The sequence below is a fragment of the Oncorhynchus keta genome, chromosome 4 (genome assembly GCF_023373465.1).
Source record: "Oncorhynchus keta strain PuntledgeMale-10-30-2019 chromosome 4, Oket_V2, whole genome shotgun sequence".
Taxonomy (NCBI): Eukaryota; Metazoa; Chordata; class Actinopteri; order Salmoniformes; family Salmonidae; genus Oncorhynchus; species Oncorhynchus keta.
The window spans coordinates 18,461,213-18,475,564 of NC_068424.1; the positions used below are offsets into that span (position 1 = coordinate 18,461,213).

At 47.4% G+C, this 14,352-nt stretch overlaps 1 protein-coding gene across 3 annotated transcripts in view; it reads right to left on the bottom strand.

The window, feature by feature from the left end:
- Positions 1-1,019: 1,019 nt before the first annotated feature.
- The window catches only part of LOC118370190 (myb-related protein A-like), a 30,698-nt gene continuing 17,365 nt past the window's right edge, over positions 1,020-14,352 (bottom strand). For 2 of the 3 annotated variants that reach the window (XM_052503158.1, XM_052503151.1), the window contains 8 exons: positions 10,094-10,381; positions 6,553-6,921; positions 6,281-6,420; positions 6,048-6,162; positions 5,816-5,929; positions 5,627-5,719; positions 4,223-4,414; positions 1,020-3,854 (listed from right to left, as the gene is read on the bottom strand). In XM_052503158.1, the coding sequence (XP_052359118.1) occupies positions 3,723-3,854; positions 4,223-4,414; positions 5,627-5,719; positions 5,816-5,929; positions 6,048-6,162; positions 6,281-6,420; positions 6,553-6,921; positions 10,094-10,381 (1,443 nt within the window). In that variant the 3' untranslated portion in view covers positions 1,020-3,722. The remainder of the gene's footprint in view (positions 3,855-4,222; positions 4,415-5,626; positions 5,720-5,815; positions 5,930-6,047; positions 6,163-6,280; positions 6,421-6,552; positions 6,922-10,093; positions 10,382-14,352) is intronic. The other variant, XM_052503155.1, reaches the window with a different exon arrangement.

A 14,352-nucleotide genomic window follows, 5' to 3' on the forward strand; every position in this document is an offset into this window, starting at 1 on the left:
GTGTGTGTGTGTGTGTGTGTGTGTGTAGGGGAAATACGGGAGGGGGAGGGACCCTTTCTGTATTGAACACCAATTCACACAGCAAAGTTTGAGCACTGTACAACATAATGACTTGGAACAGTATATATATTTGAAGTAAAACATACTTCTCTAAAATCAATAAATGCTTTACCCATTGATTGATTTGCTACAGTACTACCGAAATAGATTCCTGTCAATACACCATATAGTACACACGTCTGTATAGTACACATGTCTGTACTGATACCCAACAGGTGCATGTGTGGCCAAGCTAAGTCAATAAGGAGTGCCCTGTGCAGGACCAAAACAATACACGCAGTAAACACAAGGCTTTACAGGCTGATGCCAACAACCAATTAAGAGGCAGTAAGCCTTTGACATGTCTCAAGCCAGTCCAGACCATCTGAAAGCAACAATAGCTCAAGTCCTGCCCAGACAAGAAACAGATTGATCTAGTGGATATTTGCGTGCGCGTTTGTCTGTACTGTTGATGCTGCCCCAGCAGAAGGCAAGTCGCCAGGCCTTGTGCCCCTCCTCTTGGGGGCAATTGAGTGAATGGGTCTGTAAAAGCAACAGGCCCTGGGGACAATAGCGCCCGGGGGCATTAAGTCACGGGTGACTGGGCGTCTTTAGGGCCAGCAGCTGACCCTGTGGAGAGGCCTCTTGTCCTGCCGGAGGGGGACTCGTGTCACAGACCCCAGGCCAAGCTGACAGCACACCGCCACACACACACGGAAGGGGGATTGTGTCCATGGTGAACCCAGGCCAAGCTGACACACACCACAGGCAACATATACACAGATACTGTTAATCTACTGCCATAAGGACCTGACAGGACTGGACAGGGAACAGAAGAGTCCTTCCACTGGAGGGAACAGGGATAGAAGAAGGTATTTGGATGAGGTTTAACGTGAATAAGACTGCAGTGTTAAAGAGAGGTGCACCAAGATCATAACATCATATTGCTGTTACATAACACAATGACAAAGAACCACAAACGCAATGCAATAACATTTTATTATTATTACATATTAAGTACATGGTTACAATGGCAGTTGGCGGGAATTCTATGGTACCTGGTTATGATTTCAGCAGAAAATACAGTAAACTTTGAAAATGACATAATAGAAGTGTTACGTCTGTAATTATTGTAGTTGTAGTAAAAACATGATCACTGAAAAGTTCAACGTATTGCTTATTGTTCATGCATGATTATGATAACAACTGCTACTATAAATATACTCAATTCCCTTATAACCTAGATGTCCAAGTGTTACGTACAAACATGTTACAAACAAAACATACTGAAGTCAAACCAACCGACAGAACAGAGAACAACCATATATCCATATTTACTGTAGCTGTTAGATGTTGGAAAATAAGAAAGTTCAGAAAGTGTGGTTCTGTGGAGTTCAGAAAGTGTGGTTCTGTGGAGTTCAGAAAGTGTGGTTCTGTGGTGTTCAGAAAGTGTGGTTCTGTGGAGTTCAGAAAGTGTGGTTCTGTGGTGTTCAGAAAGTGTGGTTCTGTGGTGTTCAGAAAGTGTGGTTCTGTGGTGTTCAGAAAGTGTGGTTCTGTGGTGTTCAGAAAGTGTGGTTCTGTGGTGTTCAGAAAGTGTGGTTCTGTGGAGTTCAGAAAGTGTGGTTCTGTGGAGTTCAGAAAGTGTGGTTCTGTGGAGTTCAGAAAGTGTGGTTCTGTGGAGTTCAGAAAGTGTGGTTCTGTGGAGTTCAGAAAGTGTGGTTCTGTGGAGTTCAGAAAGTGTGGTTCTGTGGAGTTCAGAAAGTGTGGTTCTGTGGAGTTCAGAAAATGTGGTTCTGTGGAGTTCAGAAAGTGTGGTTCTGTGGTGTTCAGAAAGTGTGGTTCTGTGGTGTTCAGAAAGTGTGGTTCTGTGGAGCTCAGAAAGTGTGAACATACATGACCTTTCCACTTGATCTCTCCTGAGGAGATTCCCTTCTTATTCTCAAACACACTTAATGCTGGATAATCCCCATTATAATCTAGATTCTAAACAGCTGGAAGACTGTCGGAACAAATGACACCCACCATCACCACAGGGACCATAGATACTCTGCTGCATCCCTATTGTTATAGAGGCAACCAATCAGAACCATAGAAGACCGCATTGTCACATAAAGACGTAAAAGCTTCATCTTTCATAGTATGTTGAATATCTTGTGTTGTACTTGTAATTATTACTTATAAACAATGGATTTTAAACAGCTCTGTCTTTACATCTGTATGTCAGTGTCTAATAGTCACATGTCGTGACACATTCATCCAATGGCACTAGATTTAAATAAATGAAACAAACAAAACACACACAAACAAATGAACAAAACACTTAAACGATGAGAAAAGTGCAATTTGTCTATTAGAGGTTGGAGACGGAATCCTGCTACTACTATGGAGAATACAAAAGAAACTCTGATCCCGGGGGAAACTGTTCTACCAATATCAACAACTCGGTGATGTCACGATACAATGGTTATTAACTAAATCGGATAGTTAAAACAATGACTGAATGAAAGAGATTAGTGGTAGTGCATGTTCGCTTGTTATGTCTAATTCGTAGAAATGAGTTGAAAGGTAGCCCAATCCTTTTTCTGATAGAAAGAAAATAGCATTATTTGATCATTTATTTTCCAATTTTTTGGAAATAAATAAATGAGTAAACATTGAATAAATAGAACCTCAACTAAAATGCTTGCTTTAGCACACTGATGACATGAGCGCTATGTGTCTGTACCAAACATGACAACTGGATTCTGATCTAGGTTCAGTGTGGTAGAACTGACCTTATAGGTCAAAGGGTTTCAGAAGGGTTTTAGACTGTCTGTCAGCAAAGGTACATTTCTCAATGGAAACGTTGTGTTCAATTTACACTTATATTAATATCTAGGTTTTAGAGAACAGATCATAAATAAGATAAGATAAAAACAAACAAATGAACAAAAAAGGTACCCTTCCATATTGAGTTTCTTCGCAGTTTCAAGCTATGAAATACATTCAACAAAAGTCTCAATTTGAGACTGCTAAAGGGAAGTATGGCCTTGGAATGGAAACGTCATAGTACTATCCAGTTACCTCCTCAACACTGACTGTTTCTCTGCAGCCAACCCCTACTCAGTAGTGCAATACTGACAGCTCTCTCTCTCTCCTCTCTTTCTCTCTCTCTCTCAAGACTTCATAACAACAGGTTTAGCAGTACAGGGTAGTTCTACAAACAAGCTGAATATACATATACATGTAATGTTACATCATAAAATGTATTTTTTCATTTTTGTTTAAACAATATATTAACAATATGAAACTCATAAGCAGTCACTGCTACAGTAGTAATACAACAACTATTTCTACAGCTTGCTACTTACTGTATGTGCAGGTTGTTCAGTTTTAACACATTATAAACTAGTGCAGGAAATCGAGTATTGTACAACCCTGTTACATGGCTCGGAGGTCAACGGCTGGTGGTATTCAAAAGACAAACAAAGCAATTTATGACAACCAAGCAGTGTGACCCAGAACAATGACAGTCTTACCTTTTCTGTAAAGTATTCTGTGGTACACTTGAGTGTTCAGTTACCGATCTTATCAATACACAAATGTCTAAATTATTTGAGTAGATCTACACCAGATTGTCTAAGTATGTTAAGAGTCATTATGAGAAGGAGGGTGGACAGATGTAGTGTGTGAGGACGTAGGTCTCAGAGCACAAGCGCCCTCGAGGTGCAGCCTGTGGACGTGTAGGTGCTACTCAGGTACTGCCGGGCCTGCTCTGTCATAATCCGCTGGTCCTCCGTCTTCCCATAAACCACTGCTTCCCACTGGTTGTTGAGCTGCAGGAGAAGAAGAGAGGACTATTCTCAACGCATTAGTCTATCCCCTTCTCACAACCAAGACCTTGATGCTCAATAAAAAAATATTCACTGAAAAGTTGGCAGGTTTCTTTGACAAGGGACCAGCTGTACCTAATTTACTGTCCAATTTGGAGGGACCTTTCCCCTCTCCCTATCATTATATATATATCGCCTGAGGAGAAATAATGTCAAGTTAGTATTTACTTAAATGTTGTTGTTTTTTAAAAGTTGTTTTTCTTCTACATACACCAGATAGGGGCAGTGAAATGTGTTGTTTTATAATGAAATGTGTTGCTTTGTTTTTTAAAGGGTCAGGAGTTACACCAAAGAGAGGTGTCTGTGTGTACCTGTCCAGGTGAATCGTGGTGGGAAATTCTGACCGAGGGGGGGTTCTTCCTCTTGCGGGGGCTGGGAAGGTGGCGCCGGGGGCCACAGGACCCCTCCTTCCCAGACGAGGGGGGGCAGGGGCGTTCCTCTCTGTCTCTCTCCGGGAGTGGGGTCATCAATAAGGAGCTGGTTAACAAACTCTCCTCTGGGACCTGGAGCGGAGCAAGGACGGGTAGACATTGATTAGTTGGTTGACTGATGAATTGATTGATTAGTTGGTTGGTTGACTGATGAATTGATTGATTAGTTGGTTGGTTGACTGATGAATTGATTGATTAGTTGGTTGGTTGACTGATGAATTGATTGATTAGTTGGTTGGTTGACTGATGAATTGATTGATTAGTTGGTTGGTTGACTGATGAATTGATTGATTAGTTGGTTGGTTGACTGATGAATTGATTGATTAGTTGGTTGGTTGACTGATTAATTGATTGATTAGTTGGTTGGTTGACTGATTAATTGATTGATTAGTTGGTTGGTTGACTGATTAGTCTGATTGATTAGTTGGTTGGTTGACTGATTAATTGATTGATTAGTTGGTTGACTGATTAATTGATTGATTAGTTGGTTGGTTGACAGATTAGTCTGATTGGTTGACTGATTAGTCTGATTGATTAGTTGATTGGTTGACTGATTAGTCTGATTGATTAGTTGGTTGGTTGACTGATTAGTCTGATTGATTAGTTGGTTGGTTGACTGATTAGTCTGATTGATTAGTTGGTTGGTTGACTGATTAGTCTGATTGATTAATTGGTTGGTTGACTGATTAGTCTGATTGATTAGTTGGTTGGTTGACTGATTAGTCTGATTGATTAGTTGGTTGGTTGACTGATTAGTCTGATTGATTAGTTGGTTGGTTGACTGATTAATTGATTGATTAGTTGGTTGGTTGACTGATTAATTGATTGATTAGTTGGTTGGTTGACTGATTAGTCTGATTGGTTGACTGATTAGTCTGATTGATTAGTTGGTTGGTTGACTGATTAATTGATTGATTAGGTGGTTGGTTGACTGATGAATTGATTGATTAGTTGGTTGGTTGACTGATTAATTGATTGATTAGTTGGTTGGTTGACTGATTAATTGATTGATTAGTTGGTTGGTTGACTGATTAGTCTGATTGATTAGTTGGTTGGTTGACTGATGAATTGATTGATTAGTTGGTTGGTTGACTGATGAATTGATTGATTAGTTGGTTGACTGATTAATTGATTGATTAGTTGGTTGGTTGACTGATTAGTCTGATTGATTAGTTGGTTGGTTGACTGATGAATTGATTGATTAGGTGGTTGGTTGACTGATGAATTGATTGATTAGTTGGTTGGTTGACTGATTAGTCTGATTGATTATATCCCAGAACCCACCAGTGCGTTATTGAGCTGGTCCTGGTTAAGACAGTCTTTCCCCCAGGAGTCCAGCACCAGGGACTTACGCACCTTCCTGGCTGGGCCATCCACCTGGGAGGGTCAGGGACAAGGTTGTGGTTAGACTGGATAACAAGTCAAACAGAAGTCATGAAAAGTTTAGTTGTACATGGTTATATGAACACCTACATCATGTTTCCATGTCCTGAAGTCTGGTTGTGGTTCTCTGGTGAAGATGTCTGATCCAATCTCCTGCTTCAGCACCTCCCTGATATCTTCCTCCAGAAAGGCCAGGGGCTGGGGCTGAGATAGACACACACACATAACACACATTAATATGAACACAGTAACAAAGTACACGCACTCATAACAACACACAGTGAATTATAAATACACACAGCTAGACCAACTTCACACTTACCACCATCTTTAGCGGCCCATGCATCTTCTCCTGGGCGGCCAGGGCGTTCTTAAATGGAGTAGGAGTTCTGGGAGTCGGAACCATTATGGTCTTATGAATCTTAGGGGTCCTGAAACTGAGTGAGACAAAGAGAGATATTCTTACAACACCTGCCAAAATTATGAGATCAGAACATCAAACACACACTGAATGAATCAAATGTGAAAATATGGAGGAACCTGTAACTCGCTTACCCCATGTTCTCTTTCTGGTGTTTGGGCGTGGTCTCTTTCTGGAAGGGTGTGTTGAGGAGATAGTTCTGGCCACAGACCGGGGTGGAGGTCAGAGCAGGGTTGTCCAGGCTCAGATGCTCTCCTCCTGATGTGTTGAAGAACTGGAGGAAGACATGATCACAACAGTTAGAGAGGGGACATAAGAAAGGGCTACTATAAAGAGAAGCTATACTGCTAGAGACAGATGCGTTGCACCATCATGCCCTAGCTTGAGCACATTTCTAGCATCTTGCCTGGGAGAGGGTGAAAGGGCGTGCTTTTGTGGGGGTGTTCTTGGGCGAGTTGATGCTGGGTGACTCTAAGAAGGACGCACGGCTCCTATCAGGGGACTGGTCCACCCTCTCTGTCCTCTTCCTCCTCCCCAGGGACAGCAGGCCTGGTCTGGGCACGTTGTTCGGGGTGTGGACTTTCCGCTGACCCATGGGGGCACAGTGCTTTGTTGAGATGTCGTTGGAGGGGTCAATGGTATACCTCATCCCCTCTGTGGTCCTCCCCTGGGGTACGTAGCTCCCCTGTGTTTGTTTTGGGGGGGTCGTCGGCTCAGACACGTCAAAGCTGGCCGCCTCGCTCCATGTCATAGGGTCCTGTAGAGCCAGACACATCTACAATGGATTTTCAAAACATTCATGCTCTGGGTCTGGTATATATAAACACACACAGCCATATACTGTACACACACAGCCATATACTGTACACACACATCTACACCGGGCCCTGCTCCACAAGGGGAAAAAAAGAGGGCTTAGCCCCGTCAGTTGAAACTTGTGCCATCTCAGTTTTAGTATTATGTCTCTATATAAAAAGTATTGAGTGACAGGTTGGTGAAAAATCTGTATCTCCGCTGCGCTGTGTCAGCACAATGGACAGAGCGCTGCGGTGTGTGTAGGGGGGCAATGGAAAGCACCTGGGGAGTTTAGGTTTGACTCCTTCAGGTTTATGGTTGAAGCTGCTTCACTCAACTCTGCCTCACGCCCCACCACTACAGAGTTTAGTTAGCTTCTTAGCTAGCTGTAAAAACCGTTAGTGTTATTAGCCTTAGCCTATTTAGCAAGCTCTAACCAGGTAGTCTGCCACAAATGATATCAGAAATTGGCTTTGCCAAAGCACCCAGACAAAGCTAAAGAAGGAGAACGATGAGCAGCAGCATCAAACAACGAGGCCGCCGCCAAGCCCAGCAGCGATGATGCTGCTGAGTGCAAAGCCTACACAGCCTTCTACAAGTGCCGCCAGGATAGCCTATTGGTTTTCATTGTAACCTATTGGTTGTCTTGGTAGCCTATTGGTTGTCTTGGCAGCCTATTGGTTGTCTTGGCAGCCTATTGGTTGTCTTGGCAGCCTATTGGTTTTCTTGGCAGCCTATTGGTTTTCTTGGTAGCCCATTGGTTTTCATTGTAGCCTATTGGTTGTCTTGGCAGCCTATTGATTTTCTTGGCAGCCTATTGGTTTTCTTGGCAGCCTATTGGTTTTCTTGGTAGACTATTGGTTTTCTTGGTCTTGGTAGCCTATTGGTTTTCTTGGTAGCCTATTGGTTTTCTTGGTAGCCTATTGGTTTTCTTGGTAGCCTATTGGTTTTCATGGTAGCCTATTGGTTTTCATGGTAGCCTATTGGTTTTCATGGTAGCCTATTGGTTTTCATGGTAGCCTATTGGTTTACTTGGTAGCCTATTGGTTTTTTTGGTAGCCTATTGGTTTTCATGGTAGCCTATTGGTTTTCATGGCAGCCTATTGATTTTCTTGGCAGCCTATTGATTTTCTTGGCAGCCTATTGGTTTTCTTGGTAGACTATTGGTTTTCTTGGTCTAGCCTATTGGTTTTCATGGTAGCCTATTGGTTTTCTTGGTAGCCTATTGATTTTCGTGCTAGCCTATTGGTTTTCTTGGTAGCCTATTAGTTTTTGTGGTTGTAAAAGGAACTGTACTGTATTGGAAACATGTTTATGGTAGGCTGGCATTGCTTACGTGGGTGGAATTTGATCCACAGAAGTGTATTGTGCCATATCACAATGTGTTTCTGAACTCATGAGCTCCATGATTTTCCATGTTTGAAGTGGCCCTATTGGTTAAATGATTTGGCGAGACAGCTGTGCATGGCTGCATCTCACTGTAGGAGGCTGTGTTTTGGTGATTTGGATCTCCATTTGCCTTTACTGTGCTTGTTTACATATATTTTATATATGACTGCATCCGCTCAGTGTTTGAGCTCAATTGACACCCTTTACCATGGAGTGTTAGGATTTATTTTTAACTACAAAACCCTTACGCACCACTACACTTTATATACCAGGGTTGGCTGGTCTTCTCTAGTCACTCGTAGGCTTTATACTTTTATTTACAAAGCCATTTGATACAGCACAGCGGAGATTCAGATTTTGTCACTCAATCATTTTTATAGACACAAAACTATTTATATATATACTTTATACTTATATATACTATATATATACTTTGTTTACTGTGATATAAGCAGAATTCAATATAATTCCAATGAAAGAACCCGCCAAAATAGTCATCTTATCCTGGCTCTGATCTGCCCCGTAGTCACCTTATCCTGGCTCTGATCTGCCCCGTAGTCACCTTATCCTGGCTCTGATCTGCCCCGTAGTCACCTTATCCTGGCTCTGGGTCTGATCTGCCCCGTAGTCACCTTATCCTGGCTCTGGGTCTGATCTGCCCCCTAGTCACCTTATCCTGGCTCTGGGTGTGATCTGCTCCCTAGTCACCTTATCCTGGCTCTGGGTCTGATCTGCCCCGTAGTCACCTTATCCTGGCTCTGGGTCTGATCTGCCCCCTAGTCACCTTATCCTGGCTCTGGGTCTGATCTGCCCCGTAGTCACCTTATCCTGGCTCTGGGTCTGATCTGCCCCCTAGTCACCTTATCCTGGCTCTGGGTCTGATCTGCCCCGTAGTCACCTTATCCTGGCTCTGGGTCTGATCTGCCCCCTAGTCATCTTATCCTGGCTCTGGGTCTGATCTGCCCCCTAGTCACCTTATCCTGGCTCTGGGTCTGATCTGCCCCCTAGTCATCTTATCCTGGCTCTGATCTGCCCCGTAGTCACCTTATCCTGGCTCTGGGTCTGATCTGCCCCCTAGTCACCTTATCCTGGCTCTGGGTCTGATCTGCCCCCTAGTCACCTTATCCTGGCTCTGGGTCTGATCTGCCTCCTAGTCATCTTATCCTGGGTCTGGGTGTGATCTGCCCCCTAGTCACCTTATCCTGGCTCTGGGTCTGATCTGCCCCCTAGTCATCTTATCCTGGCTCTGGGTGTGATCTGCTCCCTAGTCACCTTATCCTGGCTCTGGGTCTGATCTGCCCCCTAGTCACCTTATCCTGGCTCTGGGTCTGATCTGCCCCCTAGTCACCTTATCCTGGCTCTGTGTCTGATCTGCCCCCTAGTCACCTTATCCTGGCTCTGGGTCTGATCTGCCCCCTAGTCACCTTATCCTGGCTCTGGGTCTGATCTGCCCCCTAGTCACCTTATCCTGGCTCTGGGTCTGATCTGCCCCCTAGTCACCTTATCCTGGCTCTGGGTCTGATCTGCCCCCTAGTCATCTTATCCTGGCTCTGGGTGTGATCTGCTCCCTAGTCACCTTATCCTGGCTCTGGGTCTGATCTGCCCCCTAGTCATTTTATCCTGGCTCTGGGTCTGATCTGCCCTCTAGTCACCTTATCCTGGCTCTGGGTCTGATCTGCCCCGTAGTCACCTTATCCTGGCTCTGGGTCTGATCTGCCCCCTAGTCACCTTATCTTGGCACCGGGTCTGATCTAGACACTCACCGAGTCGATGAGCTCCATGGTCTCTGCAAACTCGGGGATGGTCTGCAGGGTGGAGAGCACAGAACTAGCCTCCACAGCCAGGAACTTACTGGGGGAGACATGGCGCTGAACCTGGTGCTGGCCCTCCTCTGCCAGCCTCCAGCCTCCCTCAGCCTGCTCCACTGGTGGCCCTTGGCCTTCCTCTGCCCCCCTCCAGCCTCCCTCACTCTGATCCTCCAGACTGCTGCTGCTGGTGGTCATGGTGTCATCTGACACACTGTCTGCCCAGCTGGAGTAATGCTCCACACTCTGAGAGAGAAGAGACTGCGGTTAGGGTGCTGCTGATGCTGGGGTTGGACACCAACCAGGTCAGTAAGGCTGACTGGATTCGGAAAACTCCCAATGAAAGAAGTTATGACGTTTCAAGGAAGTTCAATCAAGTTTAGACGACAAGGCAATGTAACGAAATTCATACCCAAAAGTGTCCCAACACCCAAACTTGTTCCCTCAGTCTAAAACGTCATTAAACCTCATTGAGAAGTCAGTGGTAGGCATGTGTTTTAACACACCAAGATATTTTATCATTTAAAATCTGAACCACTGACATCATCATAATAGTTTGTTCTGCAACACAGGTTAAAATGAGATAAATGGATGGAGTGAATAGATGAATGAAGAAAGGCAACGGGGGGGTTCTGCTATGGAAGCCTCAGTGGTGTGGTGAAAGAAGGGAAAAGGTTTAAAAAGAAGAAGAAAAAGGAGGAAACACATGTTTGGTTCCAAACCGCTGGCTGAAGTGACACCGTGCACTACTGCTGTGAGGAGCAGATAGGAGGCTGGAGGAAGTGACTCCGTGCACTACTGCTGTGAGGAGCAGATAGGAGGCTGGAGGAAGTGACTCCGTGCACTACTGCTGTGAGGAGCAGATAGGAGGCTGGAGGAAGTGACTCCGTGCACTACTGCTGTGAGGAGCAGATAGGAGGCTGGAGGAAGTGACACCGTGCACTACTGCTGTGAGGAGCAGATAGGAGGCTGGAGGAAGTGACACCGTGCACTACTGCTGTGAGGAGCAGATAGGAGGCTGGAGGAAGTGACTGTGAGGAGCAGATAGGAGGCGTGCACTACTGCTGTGAGGAGCAGATAGGAGGCTGGAGGAAGTGACACCGTGCACTACTGCTGTGAGGAGCAGATAGGAGGCTGGAGGAAGTGACACCGTGCACTACTGCTGTGAGGAGCAGATAGGAGGCTGGAGGAAGTGACACCGTGCACTACTGCTGTGAGGAGCAGATAGGAGGCTGGAGGAAGTGACACCGTGCACTACTGCTGTGAGGAGCAGATAGGAGGCTGGAGGAAGTGACACCGTGCACTACTGCTGTGAGGAGCAGATAGGAGGCTGGAGGAAGTGACACCGTGCACTACTGCTGTGAGGAGCAGATAGGAGGCTGGAGGAAGTGACACCGTGCACTACTGCTGTGAGGAGCAGATAGGAGGCTGGAGGAAGTGACACCGTGCACTACTGCTGTGAGGAGCAGATAGGAGGCTGGAGGAAGTGACACCGTGCACTACTGCTGTGAGGAGCAGAGGAGCAGATAGGAGGCTGGAGGAAGTGACACCGTGCACTACTGCTGTGAGGAGCAGATAGGAGGCTGGAGGAAGTGACACCGTGCACTACTGCTGTGAGGAGCAGATAGGAGGCTGGAGGAAGTGACACCGTGCACTACTGCTGTGAGGAGCAGATAGGAGGCTGGAGGAAGTGACACCGTGCACTACTGCTGTGAGGAGCAGATAGGAGGCTGGAGGAAGTGACACCGTGCACTACTGCTGTGAGGAGCAGATAGGAGGCTGGAGGAAGTGACACCGTGCACTACTGCTGTGAGGAGCAGATAGGAGGCTGGAGGAAGTGACACCGTGCACTACTGCTGTGAGGAGCAGATAGGAGGCTGGAGGAAGTGACACCGTGCACTACTGCTGTGAGGAGCAGATAGGAGGCTGGAGGAAGTGACACCGTGCACTACTGCTGTGAGGAGCAGATAGGAGGCTGGAGGAAGTGACACCGTGCACTACTGCTGTGAGGAGCAGATAGGAGGCTGGAGGAAGTGACACCGTGCACTACTGCTGTGAGGAGCAGATAGGAGGCTGGAGGAAGTGACACCGTGCACTACTGCTGTGAGGAGCAGATAGGAGGCTGGAGGAAGTGACACCGTGCACTACTGCTGTGAGGAGCAGATAGGAGGCTGGAGGAAGTGACACCGTGCACTACTGCTGTGAGGAGCAGATAGGAGGCTGGAGGAAGTGACACCGTGCACTACTGCTGTGAGGAGCAGATAGGAGGCTGGAGGAAGTGACACCGTGCACTACTGCTGTGAGGAGCAGATAGGAGGCTGGAGGAAGTGACACCGTGCACTACTGCTGTGAGGAGCAGATAGGAGGCTGGAGGAAGTGACACCGTGCACTGCTGCTGTGAGGAGCAGATAGGAGGCTGGAGGAAGTGACACCGTGCACTGCTGCTGTGAGGAGCAGATAGGAGGCTGGAGGAAGTGACACCGTGCACTGCTGCTGTGAGGAGCAGATAGGAGGCTGGAGGAAGTGACACCGTGCACTGCACTGCTGTGAGGAGCAGATAGGAGGCTGGAGGAAGTGACACCGTGCACTGCTGCTGTGAGGAGCAGATAGGAGGCTGGAGGAAGTGACACCGTGCACTGCTGCTGTGAGGAGCAGATAGGAGGCTGGAGGAAGTGACACCGTGCACTGCTGCTGTGAGGAGCAGATAGGAGGCTGGAGGAAGTGACACCGTGCACTACTGCTGTGAGGAGCAGATAGGAGGCTGGAGGAAGTGACACCGTGCACTACTGCTGTGAGGAGCAGATAGGAGGCTGGAGGAAGTGACACCGTGCACTACTGCTGTGAGGAGCAGATAGGAGGCTGGAGGAAGTGACAGGCCGTGCACTACTGCTGTGAGGAGCAGATAGGAGGCTGGAGGAAGTGACACCGTGCACTACTGCTGTGAGGAGCAGATAGGAGGCTGGAGGAAGTGACACCGTGCACTACTGCTGTGAGGAGCAGATAGGAGGCTGGAGGAAGTGACACCGTGCACTACTGCTGTGAGGAGCAGATAGGAGGCTGGAGTGAAGTGACTGCACAGATAGGAGGCGTGCACTACTGCTGTGAGGAGCAGATAGGAGGCTGGAGGAAGTGACACCGTGCACTACTGCTGTGAGGAGCAGATAGGAGGCTGGAGGAAGTGACACCGTGCACTACTGCTGTGAGGAGCAGATAGGAGGCTGGAGGAAGTGACACCGTGCACTACTGCTGTGAGGAGCAGATAGGAGGCTGGAGGAAGTGACACCGTGCACTACTGCTGTGAGGAGCAGATAGGAGGCTGGAGGAAGTGACACCGTGCACTACTGCTGTGAGGAGCAGATAGGAGGCTGGAGGAAGTGACACCGTGCACTACTGCTGTGAGGAGCAGATAGGAGGCTGGAGGAAGTGACACCGTGCACTACTGCTGTGAGGAGCAGATAGGAGGCTGGAGGAAGTGACACCGTGCACTACTGCTGTGAGGAGCAGATAGGAGGCTGGAGGAAGTGACACCGTGCACTACTGCTGTGAGGAGCAGATAGGAGGCTGGAGGAAGTGACACCGTGCACTACTGCTGTGAGGAGCAGATAGGAGGCTGGAGGAAGTGACACCGTGCACTACTGCTGTGAGGAGCAGATAGGAGGCTGGAGGAAGTGACACCGTGCACTACTGCTGTGAGGAGCAGATAGGAGGCTGGAGGAAGTGACACAGATAGGAGGCGTGCACTACTGCTGTGAGGAGCAGATAGGAGGCTGGAGGAAGTGACACCGTGCACTACTGCAGCAGATAGGAGGCTGCACTACTGCTGTGAGGAGCAGATAGGAGGCTGGAGGAAGTGACACCGTGCACTACTGCTGTGAGGAGCAGATAGGAGGCTGGAGGAAGTGACTCCGTGCACTACTGCTGTGAGGAGCAGATAGGAGGCTGGAGGAAGTGACTCCGTGCACTACTGCTGTGAGGAGCAGATAGGAGGCTGGAGGAAGTGACACCGTGCACTACTGCTGTGAGGAGCAGATAGGAGGCTGGAGGAAGTGACACCGTGCACTACTGCTGTGAGGAGCAGATAGGAGGCTGGAGGAAGTGACACCGTGCACTACTGCTGTGAGGAGCAGATAGGAGGCTGGAGGAAGTGACACCGTGCACTACTGCTGTGAGGAGCAGATAGGAGGCTGGAGGAAGTGACACCGTGCACTACTGCTGTG